This window comes from Acanthisitta chloris, unplaced genomic scaffold, assembly GCF_000695815.1.
Source record: "Acanthisitta chloris isolate BGI_N310 unplaced genomic scaffold, ASM69581v1 scaffold5731, whole genome shotgun sequence".
Classification (NCBI taxonomy): domain Eukaryota; kingdom Metazoa; phylum Chordata; class Aves; order Passeriformes; family Acanthisittidae; genus Acanthisitta; species Acanthisitta chloris.
The window spans coordinates 23,183-40,958 of record NW_008654365.1 but is presented as its reverse complement, the minus strand read 5'-3'; the positions used below and the strand labels follow the sequence as shown (position 1 = coordinate 40,958).

The 17,776-nt window shown below is 37.8% G+C and overlaps 1 protein-coding gene across 1 annotated transcript in view; it reads right to left on the bottom strand.

Moving 5' to 3' along the window:
• SEC63 (SEC63 homolog (S. cerevisiae)) overlaps positions 1 to 17,776 on the bottom strand; it is a gene marked incomplete at its 5' end in the record, with an annotated part of 44,703 nt that overhangs the window by 10,491 nt on the left and 16,436 nt on the right. The window contains 7 exons of the mRNA XM_009083483.1: positions 34 to 93; positions 1,763 to 1,845; positions 4,247 to 4,394; positions 6,181 to 6,335; positions 12,651 to 12,743; positions 13,900 to 14,032; positions 17,171 to 17,265. Coding sequence (XP_009081731.1) covers positions 34 to 93; positions 1,763 to 1,845; positions 4,247 to 4,394; positions 6,181 to 6,335; positions 12,651 to 12,743; positions 13,900 to 14,032; positions 17,171 to 17,265 — 767 coding nt within the window. The remainder of the gene's footprint in view (positions 1 to 33; positions 94 to 1,762; positions 1,846 to 4,246; positions 4,395 to 6,180; positions 6,336 to 12,650; positions 12,744 to 13,899; positions 14,033 to 17,170; positions 17,266 to 17,776) is intronic.

Below are 17,776 nucleotides of genomic sequence, written 5' to 3'. Positions count from 1 at the left end.
AATTAGCAAGAGGAACATTCATTCTTTGCTTACCCCATCTTCTGTCGGTTGCTCTTCCGCTGCACATATTGACTGTTCCTTTTCAAACACTTCCTGGTTAGAGAAAGATATGAAAACTACAAATGTTTCTCTGCACCAAAAGAGCAAATTAATATTTCATATTTGAACTTAAACTAAGTGATTTACTCATTACGGCAAATTCTTTTATCAGTGACAAATACAACAAGGGATTAACAGATCAAAATCAAACACTATTTGGAACATTTGGTCTCAGATTTTTCCATTACTACCAATATCAGGAAATTTAGTAGCAATGTGTCACCTTGTTCCAAAGAATCTACTTGTTTTATAAAACCTAGAAATCCTGTATCACAACAGCAAGCAGTAGTAAAATGCTAATTCTGCTCCAGTTGTCAGAGCATTAAAAACTTCAACAGCTGCTCTGCTACTCAGGGACACAGAACAACAATTCAAACCAGAAATATGAAATGTTAAGACACAACACAATGTTAGCATTCTGTAGACTAGGACAGCTCCACGAAAACGCACTTTTTCCCATGCATTTTTTTCTTCAAAACATAGTCTATGCCATTGAAAAAAAAAAAAAAAAAACAACAAGACAGAACAGTCATAAGGAGCTGTCTTGTATAAAGATGGCAAATATAAGATACCACCACAAAAAAAAGCATTGTATAAAAGGCTAGCTCTAGTTTTTCAGTCATGTATTTCACTGCCAGGCTGCCTAGTGGAGGAAACACAGGAAACATCTTAAATGAGTTTGCTATATGCTGTTATATGCTATATGCTGTTAGATTTCTAAGTACAGTTCAGTGTGCTCACAATTTTCAGTTTCCTTCATTTTTAAACCCTAGCATACAGATACACAATGGTTTTTACTTTATACCTACTGCATCCTCAGCTACCACAGCATGAGCACAGGGGACTTACATATACTGACTGATTTCTGCTGAACTGGCTTCAGTTGCTAGTCTGATCCTCAACTGTAATGCTCATGCTTGTGTGTCTTACCTTAGAGGTGTAACTCAGACTTTCTGTTTACTTAGACAACTATGTGATTAGTACAGATGCAAAAACTGTCACTGCAGTCTTTGTTATGCCAAAGTGTGTTTCGTTTCCGTGCATTAAGGTTTTTTGTTCAAAAATAGTCATTACTATGTTTTAAGCTAGAAAAATAAGCACAAGTCACAAGTTTAACTACTAGGGTGCAGGACTATTTTGGTTATGCCACACTGTTAGCTATTCAGCAGTCCACTTTCTTCATGTGGCACTGGTTTATCTCCTTTATATTAAATTATGTATATTCTGCATTCTGCTGGACTAAGTTTCTTCCATAAAAGTGTCTAAAACACCCAAGAGATTCGTAACGCCATGAGCCCACAAAGTGAAATCAAACACTGTCCTAAGGACTTGAGTGAATACTTTGTTTTAGTTCAAGAACCAGGTTTCTGAATGCTTCTCTTCCTGTTATTTACAAACCTCAGGACAGTATCACTTGCCATATTCTTTTACCGTTCCCTAGACAACTGTGACGGGTCAGACTGAACTCTGGTTTTATGCCAGGAAAACTTTCTCGTTCAGAAACAAAAGCATAAGGAGGGATTAAGAGCACAAGTTCTCAACTTCAAATCTTAACTTTACAGCTATATTTACAAACCACTATGCTAGCTTGAAAAGCAGAAATGCCTGTTTACTAGTCTAAACCTGCAATGAGTAGGAAAGAACAAGTATTCTTAGTACTTACTGCCATGGTCTGTCTTGTCAGCGTGACCAGAACAGTGACAAGAGAACCTACTGTAATGTTGTTGCTGTCTTCATCGTCCAGAACTATGTAAAAAGAAAAGCAACACATCTATTAAACTTCTTCCAAGTCTTTTTTTTCCTCCCATTAAACATTGTTTCTGCTACTTCTAAATATAAGCACACATATTTCAGAATTTTTAACAAAAAATAATTTCAAAATGTTATTTAATGAGTCTCTTAGAACCTCAAACATACTATCAGGATGAGGGCTGGTAATTCAGCAACCTATAACACTGCAGCATTGAGTTTGAAATTTTAATTGCATGAAAGTTAGAAAATTCAAAGTTATAGCTGCTGTGGGAACCATAACCCTGTAATACTGTGCATTATATATTAAAGCATAAAACTTCAGAAACATGAAATACCACACATGACCAAAGGGACCCTGTTATATTTGCTCTGGGAATCATAATTTTTATTTTCCTGACTTTCATATGATTAACAACTCAATTTCAATGCCACATTAACAATCATACATTTAATTCTTTTTTTTAAGGAGAAGGCAAAGGAAAATAAAAGAACAGCAATGATTAGTTTAACTAAAACATCAAACATAAACCCCACAGGAAAGCCACTGAGGAGTTTATATCTCCAACCTATAAACTGGAGAATGTCTCAGGTTGGAGAGGAATAGAATTATATCCCAGTGTAGACATTTTATTTATTCCCTCTGGGCCCCTCCCTGAGAAAGCAGTTTTACTATTCACCAGTCTTGCATATATATATTTTATATAACAGCAATACTGAAGCAAACAGAAAAGCATACAGAATCATAGAATTTAAGGGTTGGAATGGACCATCCATTCCCAAATGATCATCCAGTCCCAACCCCCTGCCATGGGCAGGGACACCTCCTCACTAGATCAAGTTGCTCAAGGCTCATCCAGCCTGGCCTTGAACACCACCAGGGTTGGGGCAGTCACCAAGTTCCTGGGCAACCTGTGCCAATGCCTCACCACCCTCACAGGGAAAAACCTTTTTCTAATATCTAACCTAAACTTTCCCTCCTTCAATTTAAATCCACTACCCCTTGTCTTGTCATTGCAGTTCCTAACAAAGAGTCCCTCTTTGGCTCCCTTGTAGGCCCTTTAGATATTGAAAGTTGCTATGAGGTCTCCACAATCTTCTCTTCTCCAGGCTGAACAGCCCTTACTTCCTCAGCCTGTCTTCATAAGGGAGATGCTCCAGTCCTCTTATGAACTTTGTGGCCTCCTCTGGACTTGCTCCAGCATTTCCATGCCCTTCTTATGTTGAGGTAACCAGAACTGCACACAGTATTCTAGGTGGGGTCTCATGAGAGCAGAGGGCAAGAATCACCTCTTTTGACCTGCTGGCCACACTCCTTTTGATGCAGCCCAGGATTTGACTGACTTTCTGGGCCATGTGCATTGTTTAATCCTCCACACTACACCTGAGTGCAGGTGTGTGACAGTGAAAACTACAGGCAGAAAAGGATTGTTTGCCTAAACACAGGAAGGTAGTCACAGACTGAATTTGAAGCAGATTAACAGGACTGTATACAATCCTGTGCTACAACAAGATAAAGTCTTTTTGTTTGTTTTTAAAACTACATATAAATAACATCTAGAAACACCAAGATCAGTGCATATGTGTCTCCTTAACAGGTATTTCCATTAACATTTGCTTCCCACGAAGGCTGTGCATAAGCCAAATCACGAACGAGGCTGCCCAAACAAAGCATATCACACTTTGAATTTGCTCACTGCTATCACAGTAACAATATAAACCAGAAACAATTAGAACAACCTTTCCAATATCACACATTTACTAGCACTGATTTTGTACACAGGAAAGGAGACCACAGAACCAATTCACCTCCCACTGAAAGGCTGCCTAACAGGAACTGCTCAACAACATACCTAACCTTCAGAGAGGGAGAGCATTATAAATTCATTGAAACAGTGCACACAAAAGGTAGCTAAGCATAGCATGGGCAAATTCTGCCAGATACAAAAACTAGACAAGGATTATCACAAAGGAACCCATGAATATTTAGTCATTGGTGTCTCCAACTCAAAAATCTCACAAAGGACTCTCCATGCTGGAGTAAGCTGAGCATAAATTCTGGAGTAAGCACAACTTTTTAAGATAGCTAATAAAAGTGGTATTTCAACCAGAATTCCACACTGCTCATGAAATATTAAAATCAACAGACGAAATATCAGATAAGCTCCTGTAGGAGAAACTACTGCTGGCTTGGGAATCCGTGAAATGTTTGAATGTACTTCATCTCCTGCAACTATAAATCTCACGTACGAGAACTCGCCACTCAAACAAGGATGTAATTTCCAGGCCACATAAATAACAGTGAGTTGTGTTTCAGCATCTCCAAAAGCTTACTGCCAACAGACTATCAAAATGTCAGAAGAGTGACATACACAGAACAAAAGGACCTCCCACTCACCCTGTGGTTTTATATCCATAGTGACATATGGAAAGCTGCCAAGGACAGCCATAACTTCTTCATATTTCTTATCTTCTAGGAAGTGCAGTAAATTGCGACGATCTGAACCTTTCAAACTCACCAAATCCTGAATACTTTTGATTTTATACTGAAGGATAAAAAAAAAAAAAGAGGAAGTCACACGGTAGCAGAGAACATAGTCCACAAATAAATACCTGATAACCCATCACTTGTGCCCCACATTAACCATACATACACACCATTTTATTTGTCCTTATAAAAAAACCCCACACCTTAGGAAACAAGCAAGCATGTGTTTACAGAAATAATAACCCAAAGAGATTGCATTCAAGCCTACTGAATAGCACTGCTTTGAACACTGGTGTGCTCCTTAGTACGTCACCCCTTAGAAATGGAAAGTGTTTCTTATAAAGCTATTATTACAGCCAGGTTTTTCAGAAAGTTGAGCCAAGAAATCTGACTAAGAGGGGGTTTTATTTAGATAGAGAACTTCAGCGCTGTGAGATTTATATTAGCAGGAACAACCAAATACCAGGCACTTTTTTTTTTCTGTACTGAACTGCAGACAAACCTAAGCCCACTCACTCCTTTTAAGATTTGCAGAACAGAGCTAAAAGGAAAAAACAAACAGAGATTTGAAGACCTGATTACCTCACCATTATAAATTTATGTATTTTATCAAAAACAATTTCATGCATCCAGGTACACTGATCATCTAGGGCACTGTATTTTTGAAGAGCTCAGTGCATGGGAATCCTGTATAAAGAAGCCTAATAAATTGCTCTCCTCCCTGTTTCATGACAAGCACGGGTGGGATTATAACAGAAAAATTCTTGATTTTTGTACTTCGTTTTAGTATTTTTTCTATGTTCCCTGTAGTTTAGGGCTGGATTAAAAAAACTAAGGTTTAATGACACCTATAAGAGAATGGCTCTTTTACTTCATCCAAAGGATTAGACTACTTGGATATCTGATGAACAAGCAGCTTCAAAGGGGATTAAAAAAATGCAGTACCTAAGAATTCTTAGTCTTCACCCTAACACAGAAGCATTTAAACAGCCCCTGAGGCTGTAGGTAAGGTTAAACAAAACTTCCATCAGACAAAAGGAGTATTTTCAAGACTGATCAAAATTAACCGTTGTAATAAAACTATTAACTGTTGTAATAAAACTATCAGAAAAGTCAACAGCTTCTAGTAGAAGTTAAGTGTTTGTTTCTAACCAGGCATTCCCAGAAGATGTACTAGAATCAAACAAGCAGGTTTAAAAACAAAGTCAGTGAAACAGAGTGGATAAACACATGCAGGTATTCAGACAAGACTATTCTTTTTGTCCATAAATTCTACAACTACCAACACTTACCCAACTCTAACTACACAGCAAGAGCTTCATAACACACTTTCTTTCATACATAAAGGATCACAAAACCTGAACTACTTCCCACAGTAACTGATTGTTTTTTCCTTTTATGAACCTCTGTGTAAGCTTCTGAACGTACTTTCTATCAAAGTAGATTAAGAACTATGTAAAGCCAAACAAGTCCCTCCCAACCCCCAAAACAAAAGAATCTCCACAGCATGTTCCAGACACATTCTGGAAAAATATTAAATAGGAGATAGTACATGGTAATAAGATCGAAACTCTCTTCTGTTTGTGAGGTCAATGTGACTGATCTGTTACACTTACTTACACTTACCAGATCTCTGATCTTAATTCCCACCTCCTAACTGAGAAGGACTTTAGAGAAACAAAAAGTAGACAGATCATCTAGGAAGTATTGTACTGAATTCCTGAAAAATAAATCTACTTTTTTTCTCTTAAGTAATTCATGGCCTTGCTTCCTTACAGGCAAGAAGGTAAGAAGTAGCAGAAAGCATTTTAAGTAGTTAGCAAGCAGCATCTGCAGTTTGATACCTTTTTGTGATTGGAAACTCGCCTAAGATTATCCTCTTCAATGTGAGGCAGCTGTAAAAGGGGAGACTTGAACTGCTGAAGTCCCTGGACTGTCATCTGGGAAAGCTTCATGCAATTTTCCAAGGATCCCAAAGATGGAGCACGGAACTCCCTTTCTTGAGGAGAATGAAACAAATGACATAATTTTTAATTTTGTTTTCTTCTTACACTTTTACAATGTACACTTGTGTTATAGACCACAGAAAACCTTGTTTTCAGTCCACTAAGCAAAAGAAAGACATCTTAAAGCGTTCAGCATAATTAACCATGCAGCCTTTCTTCCTCTCACTGCAGTCATTTTCTTCCCTCTATTTAGGATGTCACAGCTGAACACTAAAGGAAAGACTTCCATCTAATATTGTCTCAGGGAACAACAGCACAATGTATCTGTGCAATTACTGTAGACAAAAACACCACCCATTAAGTTAAAAAAATGCATCATCAAAACAAATTTGTGTATTTTATATATGTGTATGCCTGTACAATGTGTTTAGTTCTACTTTGTAAGCATGTCATTAAATATAGTTTATCATTAAACATGAATCTTTTACAACATAATACATTATTTATAAGATTTTCATCTTGAGAGATGAACATAAAGGTGGCAAAGCCTATTACATGCAAGAAAAAAAAACTATGTATAACTGAGGCTAAGCAGAACATACTCTATTATGTTAGAACACAGTGAGAAGAGCTGCAAAAATACCAAACACATGACTTTTGGGTTTATTTACAAAGGTCAGGAGAGGTGTCTGAGTAAACACCTATTTGACTTTTCTTTTGGAAATTGACTATAATTCTTTTAGTATTTTAAAGTACAAAAAGGTCTATACTCTACATAATTAAAATCATAAAATAGACAGGGAGAAAGTCTTAGCCAGAACAGAGCAAAAGGGAAAAAAAAAAAAAGACAAATAGCAATTCAATACTCTTCAACACATCCACAGAGATGAAAAAGTGAAGCAGACATACACTGCTACCTCACTTTGCTCAACAACCAACTCATTCATAAATAAAACTTCTCATAAACCCTGTTTAGAAAACTCATTTCAGAATTCCCCCACAGCCCAGGAGCTGCTGCAGATCCAGAACTGACAATGTTTGGGTCACTCTATATATAGTTTACCATGAAACAGAAAAATAAGTTAGATCCTCTTCAGAGAGCCAAGAGGAATTTAAGCTACTTCAATCTTCTTCTGAACTTTTATGTAGGATATGAAAGGACTGAAGACCATTTTAAACAGGTATCACAGAAGGCACCTGTGATTTATGATGCCTGTCATTTTATGTAAGAATCAATGTATCACAGAATCATAAAATTAAAGGTTTGGAATGGACCTTACAGATCATCTCTTCCCAAACCACTGCCATGGACAGGGGCAGCTCCCCACCAGATCAGGTTGCTCAAGGCTTCATCCAACCTGGCTTTGAACACTGCCAGGGTTGTGGCAATCACCACATCCCTGGGCAACCTGCTCCAAAGTCTCACAACCCCCACAGGAAAAAACTTTTTTCTAATATCCAACCAATGTATGTTTTTCTCCTATACTTAAAAAAAACCTTTCTGAGAAACAATCAACCTTCGATTTCCTTGACTGTTACAGGTATATTCTGCATATAAATATATAAACATGAATACAAATACTTGTGCGTACATACAACACAAATACATATGTACACAAATACGTATGGACACGTTTGGTTGGTATATTTGGGACACTACAAGAGGGGCACAGAGGGATCTTTCAACACATTGATTAGACCCATGGTCAGAAGGACTATGCCCACTCTGCCAGGGCTGTGTGACTGAGCTTACCACACTATCAAGGCAATTAGAGCTACAGATACAGTTTATTGACACCTGGGTGAGAAGAGACTGTAACCTGCCCCTGACCAAAATGCTATCAAAGTTCCAACTGCTAAATGTTATAGATGCAATGGTGATCTATTCTGATAAAAAGCAAGTTTAAATTAGCTTTAAAACATTTAACAGAGGACATATGGAAAGGTAATAAATCTGACCAAAAACCCCAGCATATTTGGTGCCTTCAGTATGTTTTCTCCTTTGCACCACTCACTACCTTGCTGCAAATTTATAAGCAGCTGTAAGGGCATGTTAAATGCACATGAAAGATCACTCTGTTCCCTATGCTTCACCTGACCCTTCCCTTTCAAATTGCCCATTTCTTTGCTAATTACACCAAGCTATAAATACAATCAGCTATCAGCCAAATTACACTGCAGGATTATTTTTTTAACCTAGTACATGACTAAATCCTGTGAAGATTACATGCAATGCAAAGACAAACATAACACATGAACAGAACTACCTGGCTAGACATAGTGGTAACTGAGAAAGATGTCACTTCTACCTTACAAAGGAAAAACAACAGTAGTAATGGAAAGCCTAATCTCCCAAGTAAATAACACCACCTTTACTTTCCATCTAACCTATCTTCCACCTACCCTATAATTTTTTTAGCTGCTGCTAAGGAAAGTCACAGGATGTTTTTAAGTTAAAGAACACACTGCAAACCAAGGCAATAAAAGAATCCTAAATATCCTCTGACAAACTGGCTTTAGCAGGAAATTCACCTAGAGCTTTGAGACCACAGAGCACTTGTCAGAGGAGAAAATATTCTTTCTAAAGGATTGACTCATCATCCATATGACAGTAGAAAAATATTGCAACAGATTTGGAAAATATTAATTTGGTTTCCTGAAAAGAACACAGGTCTTTATATTCCCTCAGAGTGAACCTGAGGACAGTAGAGCTTTTAACACTGCTTAAATGGCCCTGCCGTAAAATTAATGCCACTGCTGTATGAATTTTGACAGCTTCTGATTGTCAAAGTGCACAAGACAAGATGACCTTTAATACAAGGCTGTAAAATCATCCAAAAAAAATAGAATCATAAAATGGTTTGGGTTGGAAGGGACCTTAAGGATCATCTCATTCCAACCCTCTGCCATGGACAGGGACACTAGATCAGCTTGCTCAGAGCTCCATCCAACGTGACCTCGAACAGTTCCAGGGATGGGGCATCTACAGCTTCTCTGGGCAACCTGTGCCAGTGTCTCACCACCCTCACAGAAAATAATTTCTTCCTTAGAACTCATCTAAACTCACTCTCCTTCAGTGTGAACAACACATATGACATTAAAGTAATTAACCAGAAATTTAAGCGCAACCTGTGGTTGCTTGTGAAGGAATAGTACACACCTGGGTCAAACCACAACCTCTACACTGCACTGCAGCTCCCAACCCAAATTAAGCGACATGCTTCAATTGCACAGCTGAACTGATGCCTAACCTTTCTGCACATAGTTACGAGAGCACAGTCCATGTTTTGGCAGCAAACATCTCACTTGGCAAGGCAGCTACATCATACTTCAGGATGATCTCAAAGAAGCCATTTAAACCTGCTGATTATCAACTATCAGTTAATCACCACAACACAACAGATGCAAGCAATGGATGCCACAAAGCAAAGCTAAGTGCCAAGACCAGGAAGATTCATCCCAAGTGCTTTTCTTCTAAAGACTTCATTATAAAGTATGCATAAATGGTTACAGACATTTTTAATCTTATAATAATAACAAAACCAATCCAGGATATTCAACAGACAGGAATGCAGCACAAAATGAGACTCCTCATCCCACTGTCAATTTAGCTTTCACAAAGGAAGAATTGTCCCAAAAATATTGCTTTAGATAGTATTAGCATATGCCATCATCTTTGTGTCTTCACAGATCAGCACTGCAGAAAATCTGTGGCTGGTTATAGCACATGATAATTTTATGTACCATGTCAAGGATGATTTAAGTGAAAATTAGAACTAACCCCAAAACATCTGCAGTTAAGTTCTGAGCTACTTAAAATTATGTTGACAAATACACAAACTTAAACAAAACAGTCTCTTAAAAATGTCAATATCTAACTTCAATTTTAGTCACATCTTCGCCAAAATAAAAAATAAATAAAGACACCTTTACAATTTCCAGTTGTTTCCCAAAAACAGTGAGCAGAGCAGCAAAGTTCTATCTACATGTACAGTTATCAAAAATAGGGTCAATATGCTATATTTGCTATGTTATAAGCAGTAAAAGCAGTAATTTCCCTCCAGATCAAAGACCAGAATTCTGAACCTCTCTACCTTCAAGTCTCCAAATTCATTACTGTTGGCTTTATGGACAACTGTTGGGTGTCACCTTCCCTTTAATGCCATGTGCTGAGAGCATTGGAAGTGAGAGGAAATATTTGGTACAAATTTCTGGATACTAAAACTTTCAAACTTCAGAAATAATTTCGAGAAAAGCCATGAAAGAAATACCAAACAAATCCTCACCTATACCTGTGATATGCTCCTACTGTTTTCCCAAATCTGTGGAAGTAACTTCTACCATACATCATGACACCTATAAATTCTCTTCCACTTTCACAGACTCACTGATGTTGGAAGGGATCATGATAACCTCTAGAAATTGTTAGGAGCAGAGGTTGTTCAGATTTGGTTTATAAATAACCATCATTTCCATTTCACACACAAATGGAAAAATAGTTTACACTACTGTCTTCAAACATGGTTTCATTCTTTTTATTTTAATTTGAGCTAAAACCTACATTTTCTGGAACTTCAAAGGAATTTATTAAAAATACTGCATCTATAAATAATCATTTCACTATCAAATTAAGAAGGTATCTTAGAAGTGAAAAGTATATTTTTACTTTGGCCACTACAAAGTAACCATTTCACTGTCAGAATAAAAAGATATCTGCATGTACATCCAGAACTAGAGGAAAACAATAGTCACTTGGAGGTCATTTAAGTTGCAAAGTATATCATGTACTCTGTTCAGGATCTTATTTCAGCTTTTCCAAGAAGAGCTGTAGGTGTGTTTTTCATTCTTCAAAACCTTCCAGTTCTGTCGCATTAAAAAAAAAAAAGCTTCTGGCTGTATTTTTTTTTTGCTTTCATTTCACACAAGAGAAAACAAGTATTTGCTACTTGACTAATACATACACAGGCCAACTTAAAAGACATCTTTCAGAGCTTTGAAGGACTTCAGTGTCTCAGAGGTTCAAGCAGCTTTTTATACAATAGTATCTAGACTAAAACAAGGACATAAAAAGGATAAAGATACACTTACATTTGGTATATGCAAGGGCTTATAAACCAGTATTCAAGCACGTTTCATAATCAGCTATACTATGTGGACTTGGTCTAGATGAGCCATGGAAGACCCCCAGGTACTTTCAAAACCAGCTACTTATGAAATAATGATTAATAAAGTCTCATAGTACATCTTTGCAACTTTGCTACAGTGCCAGTCTGGAGAATACCCACTAATATACCCACAGATGAGCTCCTAATATGGCACTTGTTAACAAACAGAATCAAATGTTAGGTGAAGATTACTTATACAATGAAAACTCTGGTGACTGCTTACTCCCAGGGCTCAAGTTTTCTCCCCAGAAGCCTGACAGACTAGTAAAGTTTAAAAGAGAAATAGAAATATACCTAATCTTTCTAAAATACAACATGTAAGCCGCATGCGACATCCTTATCTGCTCACATCCCCTCTCACACAGTTTGGTTACGGAACACAATTCCTAGCACCACTTGCAATTGCAGAGAGAAATATCCTTCCCCAAACCATCCCTGCTAAGAGGCTAGCAATGCTTGTTACAGGAGTTTTGGTCTAGCAAAGAACAAGCAATAAGTAATGTTTTGATAGCAAACAAAATGGTCACCAGTTTGGCATAAAAATATGCCTTGCCTATGTTTCAATAAAGGAATTATATCCAAGTCTTTGCTTCTTTACAACCTTTTTCAAAGTAATTGTATTTTTACAGTGAAAAGAAAAAAAGTTTAAATATTACATTTCAATTAAATTGTCATTTCTATGGCAATTACAGCTAAGCACCTGCCACAAGTTCAGAATAGAACTACACAGCAGGCTAAACAGCAGAGTCCTGAAATGGAGAAATATGAGCAACATACACAGAAATAACATACAAGAAATTACCTAAAAAACAAGTGTCACTCATAAGGAGAGAAAAAACTGTAGAAGTGGCAATGGAAAGAAGGATGAACACAAGGTCTTAGTAATACAAAGAGCTTTGCTACTCAAAATGGACCAGATCTTTAAGAAAAGACTTTCAATTGCATTTAAGGAGAAACTTTAATTGCAAAAATTTCAAGCTGAACACACACAATCTGGATTTCAGAGCGTAGTTTGGCAGCAGCAGGAACATTTCAATCCTCAAAATAGAGAACTCTCTCATTACAGTAAAAAGAGCAAAAGCACATTTAGGCATTTCTAAATATCACAGGTCAAGTTTCCCACAAGACCCAAAGACTTTAATGAAATTTATGAAACGAAGACACATATTTACTTGGTTTTAATTACGCAGTTTCTTTTCTTACCTTCCCGGCTTCGAGCCATTATTATGAGCTGGCAGATCACATTAATCATTTCTTGAAGTAGTGCAGGACTCTTTTTCAGGATAAACTGCTGATCTGCAAGATACAACTGCCTGCAATTATGCTGTACTACTTATAGGAAAAAAAAACCCAATCAGACATTTTACATGAACTGGACATTTAATGGCACAGTCTCCACTCCTACTCATTCTTGTATTACTGAAAATACCACTTTATTCTCACTGACACATCCTTTAACAGTGCTTAACAAACCAGGAAAAAACAAGTGCTAAGAGGAAACATAAATTTTGAGTACCAGTTCCACAACAAATGAAGAAATACTTGTTTGATCCAGCTAAAAAAGGCAACAGGATGGCACAGACAAGTTATCAGTCATATTAAAATAGCATCAGTTTTTGAGGTAATCACAGGCTAAAACAGGGATTTGTAGTTTCAAGTGAAACAGCAGTTTTGAAAAAAAAATCTGCAAAAAAAACTACTTTTGAATACAGTTCTGTGAAGTTGTAAGTATAACCAGTAACTATGCTGGCAAGGAAGATGAGACGTTTTCAGTGTCTGTTTACAACTGACTATTGTTCTTTTGAAACAAACTGAAAAATTTGATCCAAAACATCTTCACGGCTTTGGTGGTTGGTTGGGTTTTTTTATTTTGTATCAAAATGTATAACATCTGAAGTTTGCTGGTCAGCCTAAAACCATGACTTGCATGGCTGAAACTTAAGAACTGCATTTCGCAACATTTCAGTTTAAATACTTACAACTATGAAAAACTGCAAAACAAACTCAAGCTCACAGATAACTGATATTTCAAGTTCTAATCTTTTCATCTTTGCTTCATATAGTGGACTCCAAAACTCCAAATATAAACACACATGGAAATGTTATAGAGAGCAGCATTGTGCTTATCTTGGATTTCCTTGCTCTGAAAAGCAAATACACTTCACATGCTTAACTTTTTATTCTATTACAAAGAGGAAAAATATTTTTATCTAAGCACATTTGCAGCCAACGGCATTAAAAAGTAAGATATCAGTATTACAGGGCTGTCAAGAGAATGAGCAAATGCTAAGGAAATGTTCTAAAGAGTCATTAAAGTTGATAAACTAAGTGCCCTGCACAGAGACTATTGAGAGATCCACTCAACCCTTTAATGGACAAGAATCCTAAGTACAGTAGCATGCAATATCTTGCTCTGGTTCCAGCAGTATCTGGTTAGGGGAGAAGCCATTACCTTCTTCTAGGACCTCAGGGACCTTCATCCGGGCAAGGTGAGTCAAGAGCAGAACTCTGGCTTTCAGACTGTAAGGGCAGGTGAGAGGAGGCTCATTCTTCTTTAAATTTATGCCACCAATTTCTCTGATTAGCTAAAAACAAAACAGTCAAACACAAACAGCCATTTTGTTGCTGAAGAGAAACATGTACGGAACAACAGTTTACAAGGGAAGAAAAGGAACGTTCACAAAAGCACCTTTTCCCTGCAGATTGCTGTAGAGAGAAACATTAGCCATTTTTATGGTTCCAGAAAGTTTAAAAAATGTCTTTATATACCTTATTTCAATGTGAGAACTAGGAGTTAGGAAAGATTTGTATGCAAGAAACGTGTCTTGAATAGCAGTAAGTAAATTTGTACCGGTAGGTAATTATTCTTTAAATCTGATTTCATTGCCCAAGTTTGCAAGATTCAACCATATTTCTAAGGCATTTACATTAAACTCAATATACACAAGCAACAGCATCACCTTGGGACCTTTCACCCATCTAAGACACAGCAAACTTCCCCAGAAATAGCCTCAGGTATCACAGAAAGGAGGGTTATAAACCTGAAATCCTCAGCAGGTTGAAGATCAACTATTTTAACTTGCTTACAGTCTGCACCAAGTTGAAAAAAAGAGTGGATTTCTTTATTCAGGATGACCTTTCTTGATCCTGACCAGACTAAGACCCACAGTTCAAACAGGTCTGAGTAACAGTAGCTCAGATAAAGCAGCATATGGCCCAGAAGCTTCACATTTCAGGTCAAGAAGTTACCTGAGGTGAGGCAGAGATTCCAAAATCTCCAGCCAAAAAGGAAAGTTTGGGTATCAACAGCTAAGCTACACCAATATTTGACCAGTGTTTCCCTATGCTAGAATAAAGATCCTCTAACAAGAAGTTCCTTATAGGCACATAGATTGATAGAATTTTAGGGGCTGGAATGGACCTTACGGATCATCCAGTCCCAACCCCCTGCCATGGGCTGGGACACCTCCCATCAGAACAGGTTGCTCAAGGCTCATCCAACCTGGCTGTGAACACTGCCAGGGTTGGGGCATCTACTACCAACCACCCTGGGCAACCTGTGCCAGTGTCTCACCACCCTCACAGGAAAAAACTTCCTAATATCTAACCTAAATTTCCTCTCTTTCAATTTGTACCCATTGACCCTTGTCCTGCCACTGCAGCTCCTAACACTCCAGCTTCCCTGCAGCCCCTTCAGATACTGGAAGGTGTATGAGGTCTCCACACAACCTTCTCTTCTCCAGGCTGAACAGCCCCAACTTCCTCAGCCTGTCTTCATAGGAAGAATGCTCCAATCCTCTTATGAACTTTGTGGCCTCCTCTGGACTTGCTTCAACAGTTCCACGTCCGGACACATCCTGGTATAACAGGATGTGTAGAAAACTTTGATATGAGAGCTCTACAAAAACTATCAATACCCAGTTTATGATAAAACTGTGAAATAAAAATGGGAACAATGATCATGACCCCAAAAGCAGGATACACTAACAAAAATTATTAGCAATGCCCTTCTGTATTGATGCTTCAGAGAATTGTACTGCAATACAGTCAGAAAAAAAGAACACAGATGACACTGATTACGGGACCTTTAGATAGGGAAGAAAATCCAATAGTATAAAATGCAAGGTCATGCATTTGCATGCTAACAAGAACTGCAGCCTGAAGATGGGAGTTTATTAGCTGGAAAACAGATATATAGAAGACAAGGGAAATCCAGAAAACTTTGTGATCCCACTCTAGTGGTATTAAACTGCCATATGAAACAGCTGTGGAAAATAGGACGCTGGATGTTATGCCCTGCAGAAATACAGGAACGTTAGTGCCCAAAACTAAGGCACAGCTGAGACTTGACACAGAATACTGTGGACAACTCTAATCAGATAAAAAGTAATGTAAAATTTAGAAATCTCTCGACTGGGAACAGTACCACATAGAGGCAGCAGAAGGAGAGAAATGAAGAGCCTTTTGGAAAAGAGGGGAATAAACAACAGCAGCTTTTCTAATTTAGTAAAATAAATATAAAAAGATAACTAATGGGCTATTGCTTCTGTCTACAGCTACATTAAGGATATACACAGCAAGAATCATTTAGGCTCCAGAACAGTGATGATAAAAACCAAGGCTATAAATTAGTCACAAACAAGATTTCTAACCAGTAGAACACCAAGTTCTGGAACAGCTTCTCAGTAGGACATGGTTACAGGAGGCTTGACTGCCTTTTAAATAAAGAATGGTTAAATGTAAAAGGGCTTGCAGAATGCCAGTGCCAACAGTATGGGAGAAGAACTGATGATCAAGATGATCTTTCCCAGACTTTTGCTCCCTCAGCTGAAAAACCTCACCTAACCACAATTCCATCTCCAACTCTCAAAGTCCATAACATGATAAAGAATTTGTAAAAGAGACAATTAAGCAAAAAGGTATTTTAGTATATTTTATTTCTGTTTAGGTCATGAAAGCATGTTTACAACACGAAAATTCAATTGTGTGCACACAAAGGCAAAATCTGTGACTATCCCCCCCTCGTTTTGCCAACTCGAAACATTTTCATTGGAGCATTTTGTATACTGTGCTTTAAACTTTTCAAATGCAAAGTGTTAAGTTTCTGACAAATCTGACTTCCTAAAACTCTGACAAAAGTAATTATTTGCCACAGTATGTATTATGGCAACTCTGTTGGAAACACTGAGAGGAAATGAATATAAAAGGCAGCCAGAGGGGAACAGACATCATGGAGGAATCCTTAGAATATTTAAAAACATTACTGATTCAGACATCAGATAACAATTCTTATTCTAGTATTAACACAATCAGATCCATCTTACTGATTTAAAAGAATTTTATCAAATGGTGGTCACCTCCTTATAGCATTACTCAAAATTTGTAAGGGCTGGCACTCTTAATCTCCTGTTTAGTTTAGCCCTTCCCAAATGCCCAGCCCAGCTTGATACACAGGATTCGGCTGGGCTTTAGTAAACTGATTTATGTATATATACTAATCTGATTCCTTTTAAAATATGCATTAGCACCAATTAATGTTGTCTTTTAAAAAAATTTAAATCAAGTCTAGCTTCTAATTCCTATTTCTGAAGGGACACAGTTGCATTTCAACAAAATGAATGCCCTGAGACTGCAAATTCTGTCAGCTGGTCAGCTAGAAGCACCATCTCCCTCTTCCCTGGCAGGGGTCACTTATTTATAAATCATCTCTTGATGTGACTGACCTGTGGTATCTGAACGTTGTCTGCTGGTCTGCTCGTCGCATCTTTGTTGTACTGAGGATCAAATTCAGATGCTCCTGCTAAAACCATGATAAGCCCTGCAAAGATAATTGGACTCAGACAAAGGAAATGTCAACAACGACCCAAGCTACCAACTGATTCCTTCAGAACCTTCAGCCATAAAACTTATTCCCACTTTTCCCCCAAGGACCATGAATATCTATCTTCTCTCTTTAGTGGATCACTTACTACTGCCATAGGGCAAAGGAGGCAAGAATCAATGCCCGGCACAAGACAAAGAGATCACTCAAGGCTCCGTTTTGCATGGCATCAAGTCCAGTACTTGACACTAAATGTCTTCACAAAAACATAACTACACTTCTTCAGGACTAGCAGACGTCACTGCACAGCAGTTTGACTACATGTGCATGCTCACAGAACCATTCCTCTCCACAATCCCTGGGCCTGCAGCAGCACCACAATGTGTACTGCAGGGGGAGGCAGGAAGGGTAAGATTTCAACTCAATTTTCTGCTCAGTCAGCACTGAAAAGTCACCAAAAAAATTTCTTCTAATTATCAGAAAAGCAGTTCAATAACTACCCCTGGAA